Here is a 14,314-nt window from a genome sequence, read left to right as displayed (position 1 = left end):
TACTGAAGGCAAATTTCTGGTTTGGTACAAACTTTACCATTTTGCCAAATAAAATATAACAGCTGTCATGGTGCTTTTAGTCTCAATTCCAGCTCAAGCTAGCACAAATTCTAGAAGAAGCAGAATCCAGTTATTCAGCACAGGTTACTTGAGTCTTTGAGTGAACAATTAAATCCATCCACAAGGCTGTATGAAGGTACTGTGTAACTTATAAATGAGAGTGCTTATTTTGAAGAGCAGTATCTTAAGAAGGATCCAATGAGTAAAGGCACATACTACAGCTAGTAAGACATAAGGCTGTTGTGAAGGCTCAAATCCGGCAGCAGGCAATGGTAAGCTCAAGAAGACTCCACACACAAGCATGCACAGCTGCTTTGTATTGAGAATAGTCCACTCTAAAGGAATAAAATATGTCAGGAGGAAAAATTATATTGGGTGTGAGATTTTCAGGTTTTGGTCATTTGGGTCTTTTACCTCTTTGCTAGATAAATACTATTACTGATTTTGCTCATCCACAGTAGTCTTATTTCAAGTTGTTTTGTTGGGTTTTTTTTCAACTGACAAGCATGTTGGTCATTTCTGTTCTTCATTTGGGTGATAGAGCTTTTGCCATCCTCAGAAATTTGTTTAAATCTAATGTTATGTGGTTAAACTGTCAAACTGGATTCTGTGGTGTTTAAAAGGGATGTCAGGAACAGAGCAGCGAGGAATTACAGGCAGCCAGGTGCCCACATCCACGGAGAGGCAATGGGGACGCTGCTCAGGAACATAAATGCAGTGGTGGAGATCAGGGTTCTTCTTTTGCTCACATTTGGTGCAAAGGGGTAAAAGTGGTTGGTGTGTCATAACAGGCAACAAACTTCAGAGGCTTAATCACATGGGGTAGCCTCCGAAATGAACGGAGCTAGCCCATCTCTGATACTGCTGCTGAGAATCTGAAGCATCCTTATCTTTCTAGGAAAAGGGAAAACAGTTCAGCGCAAGGCTAAGCCACAGAAGAAACGGGAAGAAAAGGACAGAAGAGGGAAAGGAAAGCAACAGGAGGACGAGCTGAAGGATTCTTTGGCAGATGATGACAGTTCTTCAACCACAACAGAAACCTCTAACCCAGACACAGAACCACTTCTCAAAGAGGTACGGTGCCTCTGAGAAAAGGAGGCCCTTGTATAGCCATGTGTCACCTGTTGGAGTGGGAACACAGTCTCTCTCCCCCACACCATTCTCAGGTTTCATATAATACCTAATCAAGGAAGAATGTTAATTAAAAAGCACCTTTCCCAATTCTTGCCTTCACTGTATCAAATCTCCACCTCTGAGTGTGAACATGCTTAAGTTCTGTAGTCTCAGGACTGAAAATGCCCAGGTGACTGTGGCTTGAATTAGCAAGCAGCTGTCAGCAGCATTATGGTAATTGTCTCCTGGCCAGTTCTATTTGCAGAATAAAACGCCAAAGTATGGGTGCTAATTTCATTCAATAATTAAGGTGCATGCTAAATCATGCCTTTTGTCAATTAAAAAGGCTCAGATCAATGGTGGTAACTTGTCAGCATGTAGTTAACTTAATTACCTTATACAGTACCCCTGCCTTTGCTTAACTTATTCAGCTCACATGCTCCAAGGTAATTAAGTAATGTCTATAATTTGTGTAGTGGTTGGATTGTCATAAATATTTTGTCCTAAAGAAAGCTGACAAACAAAGAAGAGGTAATGCCAAAGGGGAGAAAACCAATCCTAAATATTGATTTCTTAAATTTGAACTTTGTAAAAGACAGGGATTATAGCTGTGGGAAAAAAGAAATCCGTAGGATATATTTTAAAGGTTACAGTTTAGTAAGTTGTCACTTGAAAGTTGCTGTTGATTTTTTCAGGATGGCTATTTGAGAACGTACTTTATTTAGAAAGTCTTAGAAGTTTATTTAGACACTTAGAAGTGTTTTAAAGAAAATAATAAATTGAATTGTGAAGTTGCTCATATATTTGCTTTCTTGAAAAGTCTGTTTTAAGTGGCCTGGACTGCATGCAGCAGATGCAGTAAAGGTCTCAGTACAGAGTTAGTATCTTATTAAGTAGGTTCAGAGGCCGTGGCCAGGGGAGCTGTGTATTTGCAAACACCAGATTTGCTTAAAGCTCATTTATTTGCTATTTCCATTTCTGTTTCTCCAAATAGAAAAAATAGAAACCATATTTTATAGGCAAACTCATTAAGTTGTGAAAAAAGACCTTCAAAACTGCAAAAATGCTCATATTTACCAACAGCGTTCTTTCCTCAGCCCTATTTGTTACATGTGTTCTGATGCAAGAAGGGCTTTGCTTTTTGTGATTGTCAATGTGTCATTATGTCTTTTATAGGAACCTGAGAAACAAAAGGGAAAAATTATAGCAGAAAAACCTGAAAATGAAATAGTCCCAGTAAAACAGAAAACCAAAAAAGTGCTTACAAGTATCAAGAAAGAAATCCCTGTAGATGTGAAAACCAGGTAAGCATAATGAAGCTGTCTAGTAGGGAATGTGTCATGTTTACAGGGAAGATGGATTGATAAAAATATCTGCATCTGACTGTTTTAGCTGCCAGTTTGGCAAATGCCAACAACAGGTACCTTTTAAGCAACTTCCTCTTTCTTCCTGATGTCAGGGAATATCTGAAGCTTGCAAATAATAAATTACTTAATGGAAACACAGCACATAAGTGAGAGCTAAATCCGGCAATGAAAGACAGGCGAAGGTTTTTATAACAGGTATTGCATACAAAAAATGGGGTTAATGTTTCTAGGGGCGGCACACTGAGCCAGCATTGATGTGACTGCCTTTAGCTGCCCTTGGGAAACTGCAGCCTCAGTTTCCTTTTTTGTATCATAGAGTAAGGTCAGGCTTGTGTACTTTATTAAAGGAGGCTGCTGCCATTGCCAGTCCCTGTCCCTTACTGGCATATGATTGACTGCAGAGCATAGACAGGGACAAACATGAAGAATCTTAGTCTTACCATACCTAGTGCATTCCAAAATAGTATTATGAAATCAGATTGGTATCTAAGTGCCACAAAAGTAAACTTTACCAAACTGAGGTATGGTATATCAGCTGTGTTTTTCTTGTCATAATTAATAGTAGGCTGAGTTTATAGTTAGAAGAAATTAATGTTCTTCAAAATACTTCTGAAAACATTGCCTGGCAAAGTCTCTTCCTTATTTATTCTTACAATTATGTACTTTGTTTTATCTTATAACTCACAAGTTCATTACATGTGACGGTTTTCAAAGGCCACAATGAGAGCTGGCTTGGAATTCTTCTGCAAGAAATGGGGAAAACAGTTCCTCCCCTAGGAAGTTTGAGAGACAGAATCAAATACCTGGAGAAAAAAAATAATATACATCCAATTGAATTTGGTGGTGCATTTTAGTAGTTTTATATTATTGATTAAAAAACAATCCTTTACATTTGAGGCAATAGCATATTAGGACCATGGGATCTGACAGGGGTGTGTAGGGACAGAGTAGAAAAAGGGCAGCTGCCATTTCTTGTTGCCTCTGTATAATCAAATGGGTTTTGTGATCCTGGAGCTCCAGGGTGAAACCTGCTTCTGGCATGTGAGTGAACCTAAAACGTGTGGAGCAATGTGGGTCATGTATGTATATCTATATCTATCTATCTATATATATATATATATATATAAATGCTTTTCAGTACTTCAGAGCTTTAAAATAAAAGCATTTCTGTTATCTTCTAGTCCCTTGGAATTGTCTTATACTCCCCCACTGGAAAACAAGCAGCGAAAAACCTTTCCATCCAAGATCTCTACACCACACCTTCTGTCAAGTGGCTCTAAATCAAGAAACCTCCCCAAAACAAGAGGTAGTGTGAGGGTGGTTTTTGTAAATACCTCAAGAGTTTTATATCATTGTCTGTAACCCCTCTTGAGTGCTGAATTCTAAGTCTGGTATGAGAAGAAAGTTATTCAGTTTGTTACCCACGCACTTGCTTTTTCTTTTGTTTTAATAGGTCCAAGCAGTAAGTTAATGGAGAGCAGACCATCAGTATTAGCAAAATTTCTCCCCAGTGGTTCTGCACAGGAGCTAGGAAACACCAGCAGCTCAGAAGGGGAAAAGGATTCTCCACCACCAGAGTGGGACTCTGTGCCTCTCCACAAAGCTGGCAGCTGTAAGTAATCACTAGACAATGTCAGAATGAGTGTCTGCAATTAATATCTGTAGATAGGCTTGATCTGTTTATAGATCTTCCTGTCCCCTTTTCAGCTCATAGCTGAACTCCATTTTTCTGTTGTAGGCCCTATATTGATATTGATATTGATATAGCATCTGATATGATTTGGGATGTTTGAAAATGTGGGCAGAACATGGGTCACTCTACAGCTCTCCAGTGATTAACAGGATTCAGAAGCTTCTGGGGAAATTGAGAAAATGAGAATTACTGCTCAAAAAATATGTATTTTCTACAGTAGATGGGGTTTTGCTTGGTCTACTCCACCTGAATTTGGAACTAATTAGATTATTTTTCCTTGAGAGGGAACACTGAAAACACCTTAATGCAGTCGTTAGCTTAGGACACTTACAGTTTTTGTGGTTGCATTATAAACCCCTTGTGTGGGAACCACCTCACCTTCTCCTGGCTGTTTCTGTTGCAAATCAGTCTCTCTGAAAACAAGCAGCAGACCTGAATAACCACAGCTGAGCATAGAGGAGCTGCTGCTTCCATCACTGGGAGCAAACAGCCTTTTTGTAATTCCCCCATTTGAACAGAAGGGATAGCAGAAGTTCAAGAAGCCTTTTCTGTAATGTAAATCCTACAGGAAGATGTTTTGTGTTTCCCTTTATAGCCACAGACAACCTGTATAAGCTCTCTCTGCAAACCCTGAATGCAGATGCTTTCCTGAAGCAGCGCCAGCCCTCTCCAACACCCGCCTCTCCATCTCCCCCTCCTCCTCCTCCCACATCCTTCACTTTTGGGCCACGAGGAGGCACTTACAGCAGCATCGTCAACAGCAGCTGCAGCAAGTGAGTCCAGATCCTACTTCCTACTGATTCCCCAGGCACTGAGCACTTGTGGAACTATGCTTCACTGGGGGCATCTCCCGATTTTCATACCTGTTTCCTCTTTCCACAGAAACTGCTTTTCTGCAGATACACCACTGTGCATATCTTGCTTTGCTGTACAGCTTGGTAGATTGGAAAAATGTGCAATTACATGAACTGTTGAGCTGTTTTAAACATTTTCTTGAATGCTAGCTTAAATTGCTGCTTTTTAAATCAAACTGCTGAAGTCCAAAACCTTACTCTTTTTTTTCCCTCTTTTTTTTTTTTTTGTTTCTTTCTCATTTTAGTGAAACAAAACCCAAGCAGCCTAATGGTACCAAACATAAGCTGGCAAAGGCAGCTTCTCTTCCAGGCAGGAATGGAAACCCCACTTTTGCTGCTGTAGCTGCAGGTTATGACAAAAGTCCAGGTACTAGAACCTGTTTTGAGTTATTAATAATTCCAAATATTTCCTGAATATTCTGGTATTTTGCTGGGGTTTATTGTACTAATTTTTTACATACATATTCTCGCAGGTGGCAGTGGTTTACCAAAAGTTTCTCCAAGCAAGACCGATGTATCCAGCAGTATCAGCATTTCTCACACAGTTGTTGACAGTGATGGCTCTGACAGGTAATTTTTATATTCTCTAGGCAAATACCTGGACCCCTAGAAAATAAGATTGTGCTATTAATGCCATTTTGAAGGGAGTGACAGAATTGATTTTGGTTAGGTTTTTTTTAAACTATTTTTTAAAGTCTAGGCACAGCACCTCTCACCTTGCAGAAAAGTTTAGGAGTTGAAAGTGACTCAAAAATAGAGAGAAGGATGTTCTGGATGTGATGGGAGCTTTTTTCTCCTCATTCCAAGTAACTGAACAACCTTGTGTTCCTGGGCATCCACACAATGAGAAATCAGCTTGGCTCTGTCAGTACTGAGGAGTGTGTACCAAGGTTACTTGGAGGTTCACAGGCAAAGTACCTTGCTGTACAGCAACCCCCTTCACTCCTGTTTTAACACCAAGACCAGAGCTGTCAGTGAGCTTTGTGCTTTCTGTAGGAGCAGGATAGAGCTGCACTCAGTCACATTCCCTATGGGACATGACATTTTGGCACTGAGCCCCTCAGTTGTAAAAAGCAGTAACCTTTCTGGAGTGGGAAAGAGACTTGAATTCAAGTTTCCATATGCAAAGGAGCTGCTTTGTGAGTGAGGTTTGTGCATTGGAGTTTTCTTTGTTTTGGTGGATGTTTAACACTGGTTCTATTTAACTCATCTGTTACTTTTAAGAAGCTTGTCCATGAGTGTATTTTTATCCCTTCCAACTGACTGTAAGTTTTATCTGATTGAGAAAAAAAAACTCTAATATGGCTTGAACTCCATGAGTTTTCTGGAAAACTAGTCAAAAGAGGTACTCTCATGTTTGTTTGATGCTCATTCTGCAGATTAAAGAGCACTGTGTCTATATTACTGTGTTACTCCAAGGTGGGTGTTTACACAGTAAAATGTCTATCACCAAAATCTTCCATTAAAACAAACCCAAACTGATTTCTTAACTCTTGATCACCATTAAATTTTTATTTAGTATATCTTTAACTGTATATTTTTATCTGGATATATATAAATACATATAGCTAAACATATATACACACATACATTTGCATATAGCTCATAGGTTAATATTGTCAATAGTACTGTGTTAATAAGTTGTGCATTGCTTTTCTGTTCCTCCATAAAATGTAGTTCGGGTTTGTGGAGTCCTATCAGCAATCCCAGCAGTCCTGATTTCACACCCCTCAACTCCTTCTCTGCATTTGGACACTCTTTTAATTTAACTGGAGGTGAGTTTTTCTGTTCAAATATTTTTCCATATTCAAATACAGGTAGAGAAATGTTGTGCCTTCATTCCACTGGTCTAAGTACAGACAGTGTTTCCATCCTCACTCCTGAAAGGGAAGACTCTGTAGGGACATTTGTTAAAAATTTGGTGATATATTCTGTGTTTCACTCCAGAGAAAGTTAGTGAAATATCATAGTGTTCAATGGGCTGAGAATGATTGAGTTTAGAGTTTCTCTGTTGCAGTAAAATTTCTGGATTTCAGGGGTTATTTCCTTAGTCTTCTTCCTCTCCATCTCTCCCCCAAAACTTTACTGTAGGTTCCACAAATGTGCCCGTAGGCCTGTGGTTTCCTAGCATAAACACCTGCCTAAAAACATGGCTCTGTTAAGTGAGGCAGTGGCCCAACCCTTGTGTTGCTTTCCTCTTGTGTTTTCCTGCAGTATTTGTATTAGCTGCGCAATGAACTGATGCATACTAAACCCAGCAATTGATTGATGTATTTAAATATTTGGGTAAATTTTCATAAATGTAATAGAGATGGCCAGGCATTGAGATTGCAGGGTGTGGATGCTCTTTGTACTTAGGAAGAGTTGTGTACTTGGGCACGTGCGGTATGTTTTGAGGTGGCTGAAAAGATGATAAACAAAGTAAACTTTGGATGTGGCATGCTGCTGCTGTGGGGTTCTTTTCCTCTTCATCAGCAGCACTTGGCACCCATGGCTCCGAGGGCACCACTAAAATGCCTGGGGTCAGTTCTGTGTGTGAGAAGCAGGCAAGCCATGACTACTGGTGCTCCCTTTTCCTTCTCTTAGCAGAGACGGGATCAGAGCTGGGGCACTCCCTGTGCTGCCTCCTACCAGGAGTCACCTGGGAAGGGAGTGCTGCAAGGCAAATGAGTGCTGCTGTCACAGAGAACTGCCAGGACTCAGTACTGCTGTGCTTAGACTGGGCTGAATTACCCACAGCAAGTGTTTAACTCTCTTTCCCCACTATAATCATGACAAGTTTGTGGCCCTGTCTGATGTTGTTCACATGAGATGAGATTTGTATTATGTGACCTCTTCTAATATCACTGCAGCAGGACCTGCTAGAAAAATACAGGAAATAACTGTGAAAGGTATTGTTCTTGGAAAAAGAAGAAGAGTAATTTACTCATCTTTATTTCATTTTATTTTTAGAGGTTTTTAGCAAGCTTGGTTCAGCTCGATCTGCTTATGGGCAGGATGTTCAGAGAAACTGGAATGAATTCAATAATGTTCCATCATCCATCTGGGATCCTTCAGCTACAGATTCTGTACCCTCCTGGCCAACAAGCTCAAGTTCCCCAACTCATACAACTGCAGTAAGTATTCAGTCCATCCAAATACAGTGGTTTATTACTGTTACCAACCTGTTCTGTATGTGCCATCCACTTTAATACAGAGAAATTGGGGATGGAAAGGAATCAACTGAAGAATAAAGGAAGAGGGAACTTACACATATTTGTAAATACTTGGCGTATTTAAGTTGACATGGCTGTTGGACAATAGTCTCCTCACTTGGGGATGATGAATCCATGTACACTGCTTCCCATAAAACTATTTCTCACAAGAGTGCCTTGCAGCACTTAAAAAAGTGTGTTCTGCTCCCACAGATCCTTCAGGTTTGCTCCTGTGCCATGGCTGGACACTGCACATGTTACTTCCAGTTTGAAAGACAGTTGGAAAATAGGCAATATGATAACTTTCACACTTTGATTTTGCTTTCTGAATCCAGTATTGTACCTGTTTGTAAATTAACACAAAGTCCTAAAAAAGCTATCTAAAAGAACTTGAACATATTCTTTTCAGTTTAGGAAAAAACAGTAAAGGGCTGAACACAAGGTGAAGTCTTTAAACTGATTACTTATTTTGATGAAGATTTTGAGTATAGCAAAAGAAGGAGAAAAACCCCAACTTTGCAGATTGCAGTGCTGCACTGTCATCCTTGTGTCAGACTAGAACTTATGCTGCAACAGCTGTCTTCGCTGCCAGCTGAAATCCTTCTTCATGTTGACTTCTGAGAATGTTTTTGTAGTGAGTAAGAGGCAGTGTTTACTTCACCTGGGAGCAGTTCAGATGGAGTGGGGGAAGGCAGGGACAGGGGAAGCCAAAGAAGGTCACACAGCTTCTTATAGACACAGGCTTGCAGATCCCGTCCTTGTCACGTGGTTACAACCAGAGCTGGAACCTCACTGAAGCTATGTAAGGGAAGGTGCTTGGATTTTGGTCACATGAAGGGCAAGTTTCTCAGTATTTGATAGAGGGAGGGCTTGAGGACAACCAGAACAAGCTCTCTAGCTCTTAACCCGTATTTCCCAGCTGCTTCTGAAAAATATTTAGAAGTGTGCTTTGAGAAGCATCAAGATGGAAGCCAGACAAATGGTATAGAAGTAGTGTCAGGTACTCCATTTAAGTACTTTGATTTGAGAGGGGATATTTTAGGAGCTTTCTCAAGGAGAAGGTCACATAATAAACAAGAAGAAAATAGCAAACTGACTGAAATACTCAAAGCTGTTATAAATGATAGTGGTGTTTTCAAGTGCTTATGGCAAGCCAGAACAGGAAAGCCTGGCTTTTCTCCTTGCTCTAGGTGCCTGATAAGAGAGCAGGTACCAGGCCAGGGCCTGCCCTTTCCTCTGTTCTGGGACAAGAGCCAAGCAAGCTATTATTGCAAACAGCACTTAGGCAGTGGTTTCTGTGTTACCCTTTTTTCTAGGAAGGTTTCTGGAGAGTTGATTTTGGTTGTTCTCCTTCCTTACTCTTTTTGCTTTTTCCTTGTATGAACAACTCTGCTTCTGTGCTAAGTAGCATTTGCCTTCTGGATCCTGTCTTCCCTTAGCCTTGCTGCCTTGCTGGTACTTCTCCCCAGGTTATTTTCTAACCACATTCACTGACTCCTCCCCATTCCTCTGTTTCTTTGTGTGTAGCTCTGCCTGCCAGCCACTTTGTACCTCCTTCCACCAGCCTTGAAAGGGCATAGCAGGTGCTCTTCTCTGCTGCTCCTTTCCTGGTTGCTTCTGATTTCTGAACCAGTGCCTTTCTATCACAGTCTCCCAAACACTTTTGGGACAAGTAGGAACAAATAGTTCCTGCCTCTTGCCTGCAGCAGGAAATAGGGTGGATTTTTAGTATGTTAGAGTAGGTTCCCAAGCAGCATAGTGAGTGTTTCCTACTGTAGGTTTAGTAGTCTAATGCTGGTATAGCTTAAATACAACCATTTATTTATGTGACAATAATACACTGTGACCCTGGTCTGTCTCAGTTTCTCAATGACATTGGAGAGTCCTGATGTCATTGGCCTGGTCAGTCCCCCAAGTAATGCTCAGAACTCCTCTCCAGCCCTTGGCAGCAAATTTTGTGGTGTGTTAGCATCAAGCCAATTTTAGGTATCATTAGACTGAGCCTGTCTTCTTCATTCCAGAGCAAAGAACAAAAACCTAAAAGAAAGACATTTTCAGATTCTCCCTTGTTTTCTTTCCTAAAGGAATTTTTATTTAGATCTTCAGATGCAGGGTACACTGATACTGGTTAACCTTTAGTGTGTGTTATCTCAGGGCAGAGATCTTGGGAAGGGATGCCCTATCTCCAGCCACTAAATCCAAACATAAAGATGTTTGTACCTGACAGCACTTACTCAACAAGTCTGCTGCCTGTTGGCTGTATCAAGTTTCCAATATATTTACAAATTGAATTTATAGGATATGTACATTAAATCTGTTGGCACTGGGTTGTGTAGTGCCAGAAGCCTTACATGTGGCAGGTTCTGTGCTAATATTAGCAGAAAGTTATGCTAACCTTTCTCATTTCCATATCTGGCTGCTTCCGGGTATCACTTTCCACCACACCACGGGTCAGGTTCCTCTGCTTGCTGTCTGCTACTGTTTGGGCTTTAGTAAAATACAGTTGACAGAACCTGGGCCTTGTGTTACTGCATGTGTTCTCTAGGCTTGCCATATATGTTCTATATTTCCCCGATGCATTTGTGATGTGCTGGAACTCACCTGCATCTGCACCATGACCATTTGTCAGAGACTTCCAAGTGTCTTGAGCCAGGACAGACTTTATGGAATTCAGTGATAAATGGCCAGCTCTCCTATCCCCTCTCCCTTCATCTGAAGAAATTCTGGATGGGAAAAAAGTATATACTGGGAATATGGAATAGCTACAGTGGGACTGAACACAAGTAGATTCATGCAAAAGAGGCAAGGTCTGACTACAGGGAGATAAATTTGCAACAGTAAAAAAGATGAAAAAAAGGACTTTGCTGTTATCTTCCACTGCTGTCTTCCAATTTTTTTGTTGTTGTTTTTTGAGACTTAAACCATGTTTATTTACCTCATTCTAACTACTTTGTTTGAGCTTAAGTGTTCTGGCCCTCGTGTGTTGAATACCCATAGTGCTTAAATTAGCACTGGTATGGGACACCTCAGCTGAAATGAAAACAGCTCAAAGGCAGTAACATGACTGCACCCTGCAGCCCGCACAGCTCCAGAGCATTCAGCTGCAGGAGCAGTGTGGTTCATCTGGGCAAGCTCTTGTACAGAGAGGCCAGAGCTCTGTGTTGCAGTGACAATGGAAGGGGTTCCAGAGCAGGCTTCTTGTTGCTGCTGCTTGGATACTTTTCTTTTGGGGGGCTGTAAACAAGGTGGAAATTGAGGTGTACCAGCCTGCCACTTACCTTGCTCTGTCTTTTACTGCAGTCAATCCTGGGCAACCCCAGTGGCCTGTGGTCTACCACTCCATTCAGCAGTTCCATTTGGTCAAGTAATCTCAACAGTGGCCTTCCCTTCACCACTCCAACAAACGCGTTGTCAGGCATTGATCTCATGGGTAGTGAAAACTCCGCCGCTGCTCCGCCGCCGCCCGCTGCTGCCACCGTTGCCAATCCTGCTGAAGACATGGGACAGACCTACAATCCTTGGAGAATTTGGAGCCCAACGATTGGAAGAAGAAGTTCAGATCCTTGGTCAAATTCACACTATCCTCATGAAAACTAAAGCAAAAAGAAAGAACTCTTATTCAGGTCATGATACAATTCTGAATGCAAATTTTTGAAACGTCGTTTTCAGGCCGTTGCTTCCCCCTGCCCCACTCCCCCATCAGTCATGCTTTCATCACTCGCTCCTTTTTAAAGTCTGTCCTGCGATATGGTAGTGTGAGGTTGCAGATAAGCTTGGAAATGTCTGGGTGTGGTCACAAATCCCAACTACGGCTAAAGCCTGTAAATATGAACAGTTTCACTGGTTTCATATGTTACCATCTGCCATCTTTATTTAGGAAACAATTTGAACTCTAAAATGGTCCTGGCATGCAATACTTTCATGAAAAGTTTGGGTTTTTAAATTTTTTCCAGTGTTATCCTCCAAGTTCTAATTTAAAATCAAAAGGCACTTTGTGCTAAAATGCAGAGTATTTTTTTAAAATAAGGCTGTCTTTGTTAACACAGGTTGTAAGAATGTAAAAAAGGAAAAAATCAACAAAAAATACCAACAAAACCAACACAAAACCTTAAGAGCAAAGTGGCTGAATGTAAGAGCATTCTGTTGAGACTGTAATACACTTTATGCTGTTTGTACATTTGTAAACCTGAATGCATTTTTAAGTTGAAGTGAAATGCACACAGCCAAGACTTGTGCAAGAAACAAGATACCATGTGCATTTCTTACAGATACAACTTTGGGTTGTACTTTAAAATAAATATGCTTTTTTCAAGATTTGTCTGTTCTAGTTCTGTTCCCCTTATATTTTCTGAACTTGTGTGTGCATGGTTCCACTTGGCACAGCCTTTGGGCCAAAATCTACTGCACACAGAGCCTGTGTTTCATTGCAGATGAAACCTGGCTTCTCTAAAGTGTGGGTTTCTATTGCAGTAGACAATAGAAACTGTTTTCAAGGTTATGCAGTGCCACCCACTTGAAAATTCACTGGATAGCAAAAGGCTGGAAAAATGTCTATATTCTTGAGTTTCCAGGTATCAAGCATAAGAGCAGCTGCTGTTTATGTTACACCCATACCTTTGTACCACTGTTCTTGCATGGGTCTGAAGAAGAATGTTACTATTCTTAGATATGATTAATCTGTCCCTTGAAGGTGCCTGTTTCCATTCATTAACAGTAAGGCAAGCCCCAATGACTACATATATTCCTCTGAGCTGAAGCCAAGTAAAAATGAACCCTTCCATTACCAGAAAGCATTAACAGACATTAGCGCCTTAAATTTACTTATGACTCAGTGGCACTGCCACCAATTTACAGCAGCAGTTTGACAAACTACAAAGAGGTGTTTGTCAGCATCCATCCAGTAGTAAAAGAGTAAGAAATTTATATTTTACTTAATATTTCTTCTAGCAAGGTTTTGTGTGCAATGAAATATGAGTGTCCCATTTATTTTACCAAGGAAGCCCTTTTCCACCTTGCTGGGTGAACAAACTCTCCAGGTGTCAGGCCTTCCTGATGCCACCAGCAGAAGCTCAGAGATACAGATCTCTTGAACAGGAACCTTCTGGAACTCCTTTGTTCTTAAAATTTAACTACTTCTAGAGCCACACAAGGTCATGAAATATTCAACTTGGATTTGTATGCAATTTCCCTCTGAGTAACTGAGCAAACAAGTCTTTTTCTGCATGAAAATAAAGAATAAGCAGTTAAGGTCCTGACATGCCAGGACATGCTTCTCTGCAAATGGAGCTTGGGAAGATAACTAGCAGTAACTTCAAGGTGAAAGAGCTGCTTGAGGTCAAATGCCATTTCTTTTACCCAGCAGGTGTTTACATTGGAATTGATTCCATGGAGGATAGAAGCAGAAATTAATTCTGAGATGCTAATAGTCTGCAGTGGTTTAATCAGTGAGGGTAGGAATAAAAAATTCTGGTTTAAGAACATTTCCTTTTGAACAAGACAAGGCAAAACACAAGTAATTTAGATGCCTTTCCCTGAGCCTCCCCTTTCCCCAAAAAAGTGTGAGCCATTCCCTTGTGATAATGCAAATAACTTTGGCCACTGTTAAAATACTCTTAGTTCTTGTTTTGGAAGAGCTTCCCCTTGAGCACCACTTCTGGTGAAACCACCTGAACTATGAAGAGCTTTGACATGGAGTTTTCAGTTTCTTAAGAGGGGAAAAATTATGTCTTTCTCCCAAGGAAAATATCCAAAGCCTAAACACTCCCCGAGTGTCCTATCTTGCTTCTCCAGGGTAATTTTGGAGAGCATCTTCACTTTGTTTTGCCTGATTGAAGAAAGCAAAAGAGCTGCCTTAAAGAGAAGCCATAATTGCAATTGACAAGAATTTGGGTGAAATAAAATCTAGGCAGAAGTTTTGTGTAACTAAAGAAACCTCTGTGTATGGTAAGTACATGTACAAGATGGCTTTTGCTGCCTCTTCCTGAGGTACCTATTCTCCAGCTTCTATGGTATAGTCACTCGACATGCAGTGAA

General features: G+C 40.7%; 1 protein-coding gene across 1 annotated transcript in view; it reads left to right on the top strand.

Moving 5' to 3' along the window:
* TMEM131 (transmembrane protein 131) overlaps positions 1–12,595 on the top strand; it is a 91,237-nt gene extending 78,642 nt beyond the window's left edge. Inside the window, exons 32-41 of the mRNA XM_058833183.1 lie at positions 959–1,134; positions 2,350–2,477; positions 3,722–3,846; positions 3,994–4,152; positions 4,829–5,006; positions 5,333–5,454; positions 5,561–5,657; positions 6,765–6,862; positions 8,040–8,203; positions 11,582–12,595. Of these exons, the coding sequence (XP_058689166.1) occupies positions 959–1,134; positions 2,350–2,477; positions 3,722–3,846; positions 3,994–4,152; positions 4,829–5,006; positions 5,333–5,454; positions 5,561–5,657; positions 6,765–6,862; positions 8,040–8,203; positions 11,582–11,878 (1,544 nt within the window). The 3' untranslated portion in view covers positions 11,879–12,595. The remainder of the gene's footprint in view (positions 1–958; positions 1,135–2,349; positions 2,478–3,721; positions 3,847–3,993; positions 4,153–4,828; positions 5,007–5,332; positions 5,455–5,560; positions 5,658–6,764; positions 6,863–8,039; positions 8,204–11,581) is intronic.
* The last annotated feature ends 1,719 nt before the right edge of the window (positions 12,596–14,314 follow it).

Source organism: Poecile atricapillus, chromosome 1, assembly GCF_030490865.1.
Source record: "Poecile atricapillus isolate bPoeAtr1 chromosome 1, bPoeAtr1.hap1, whole genome shotgun sequence".
In the NCBI taxonomy this organism is placed as follows: Eukaryota; Metazoa; Chordata; class Aves; order Passeriformes; family Paridae; genus Poecile; species Poecile atricapillus.
Note: the sequence above shows the minus strand (reverse complement) of the source record. Positions and strands in the feature narration are given on the sequence as shown.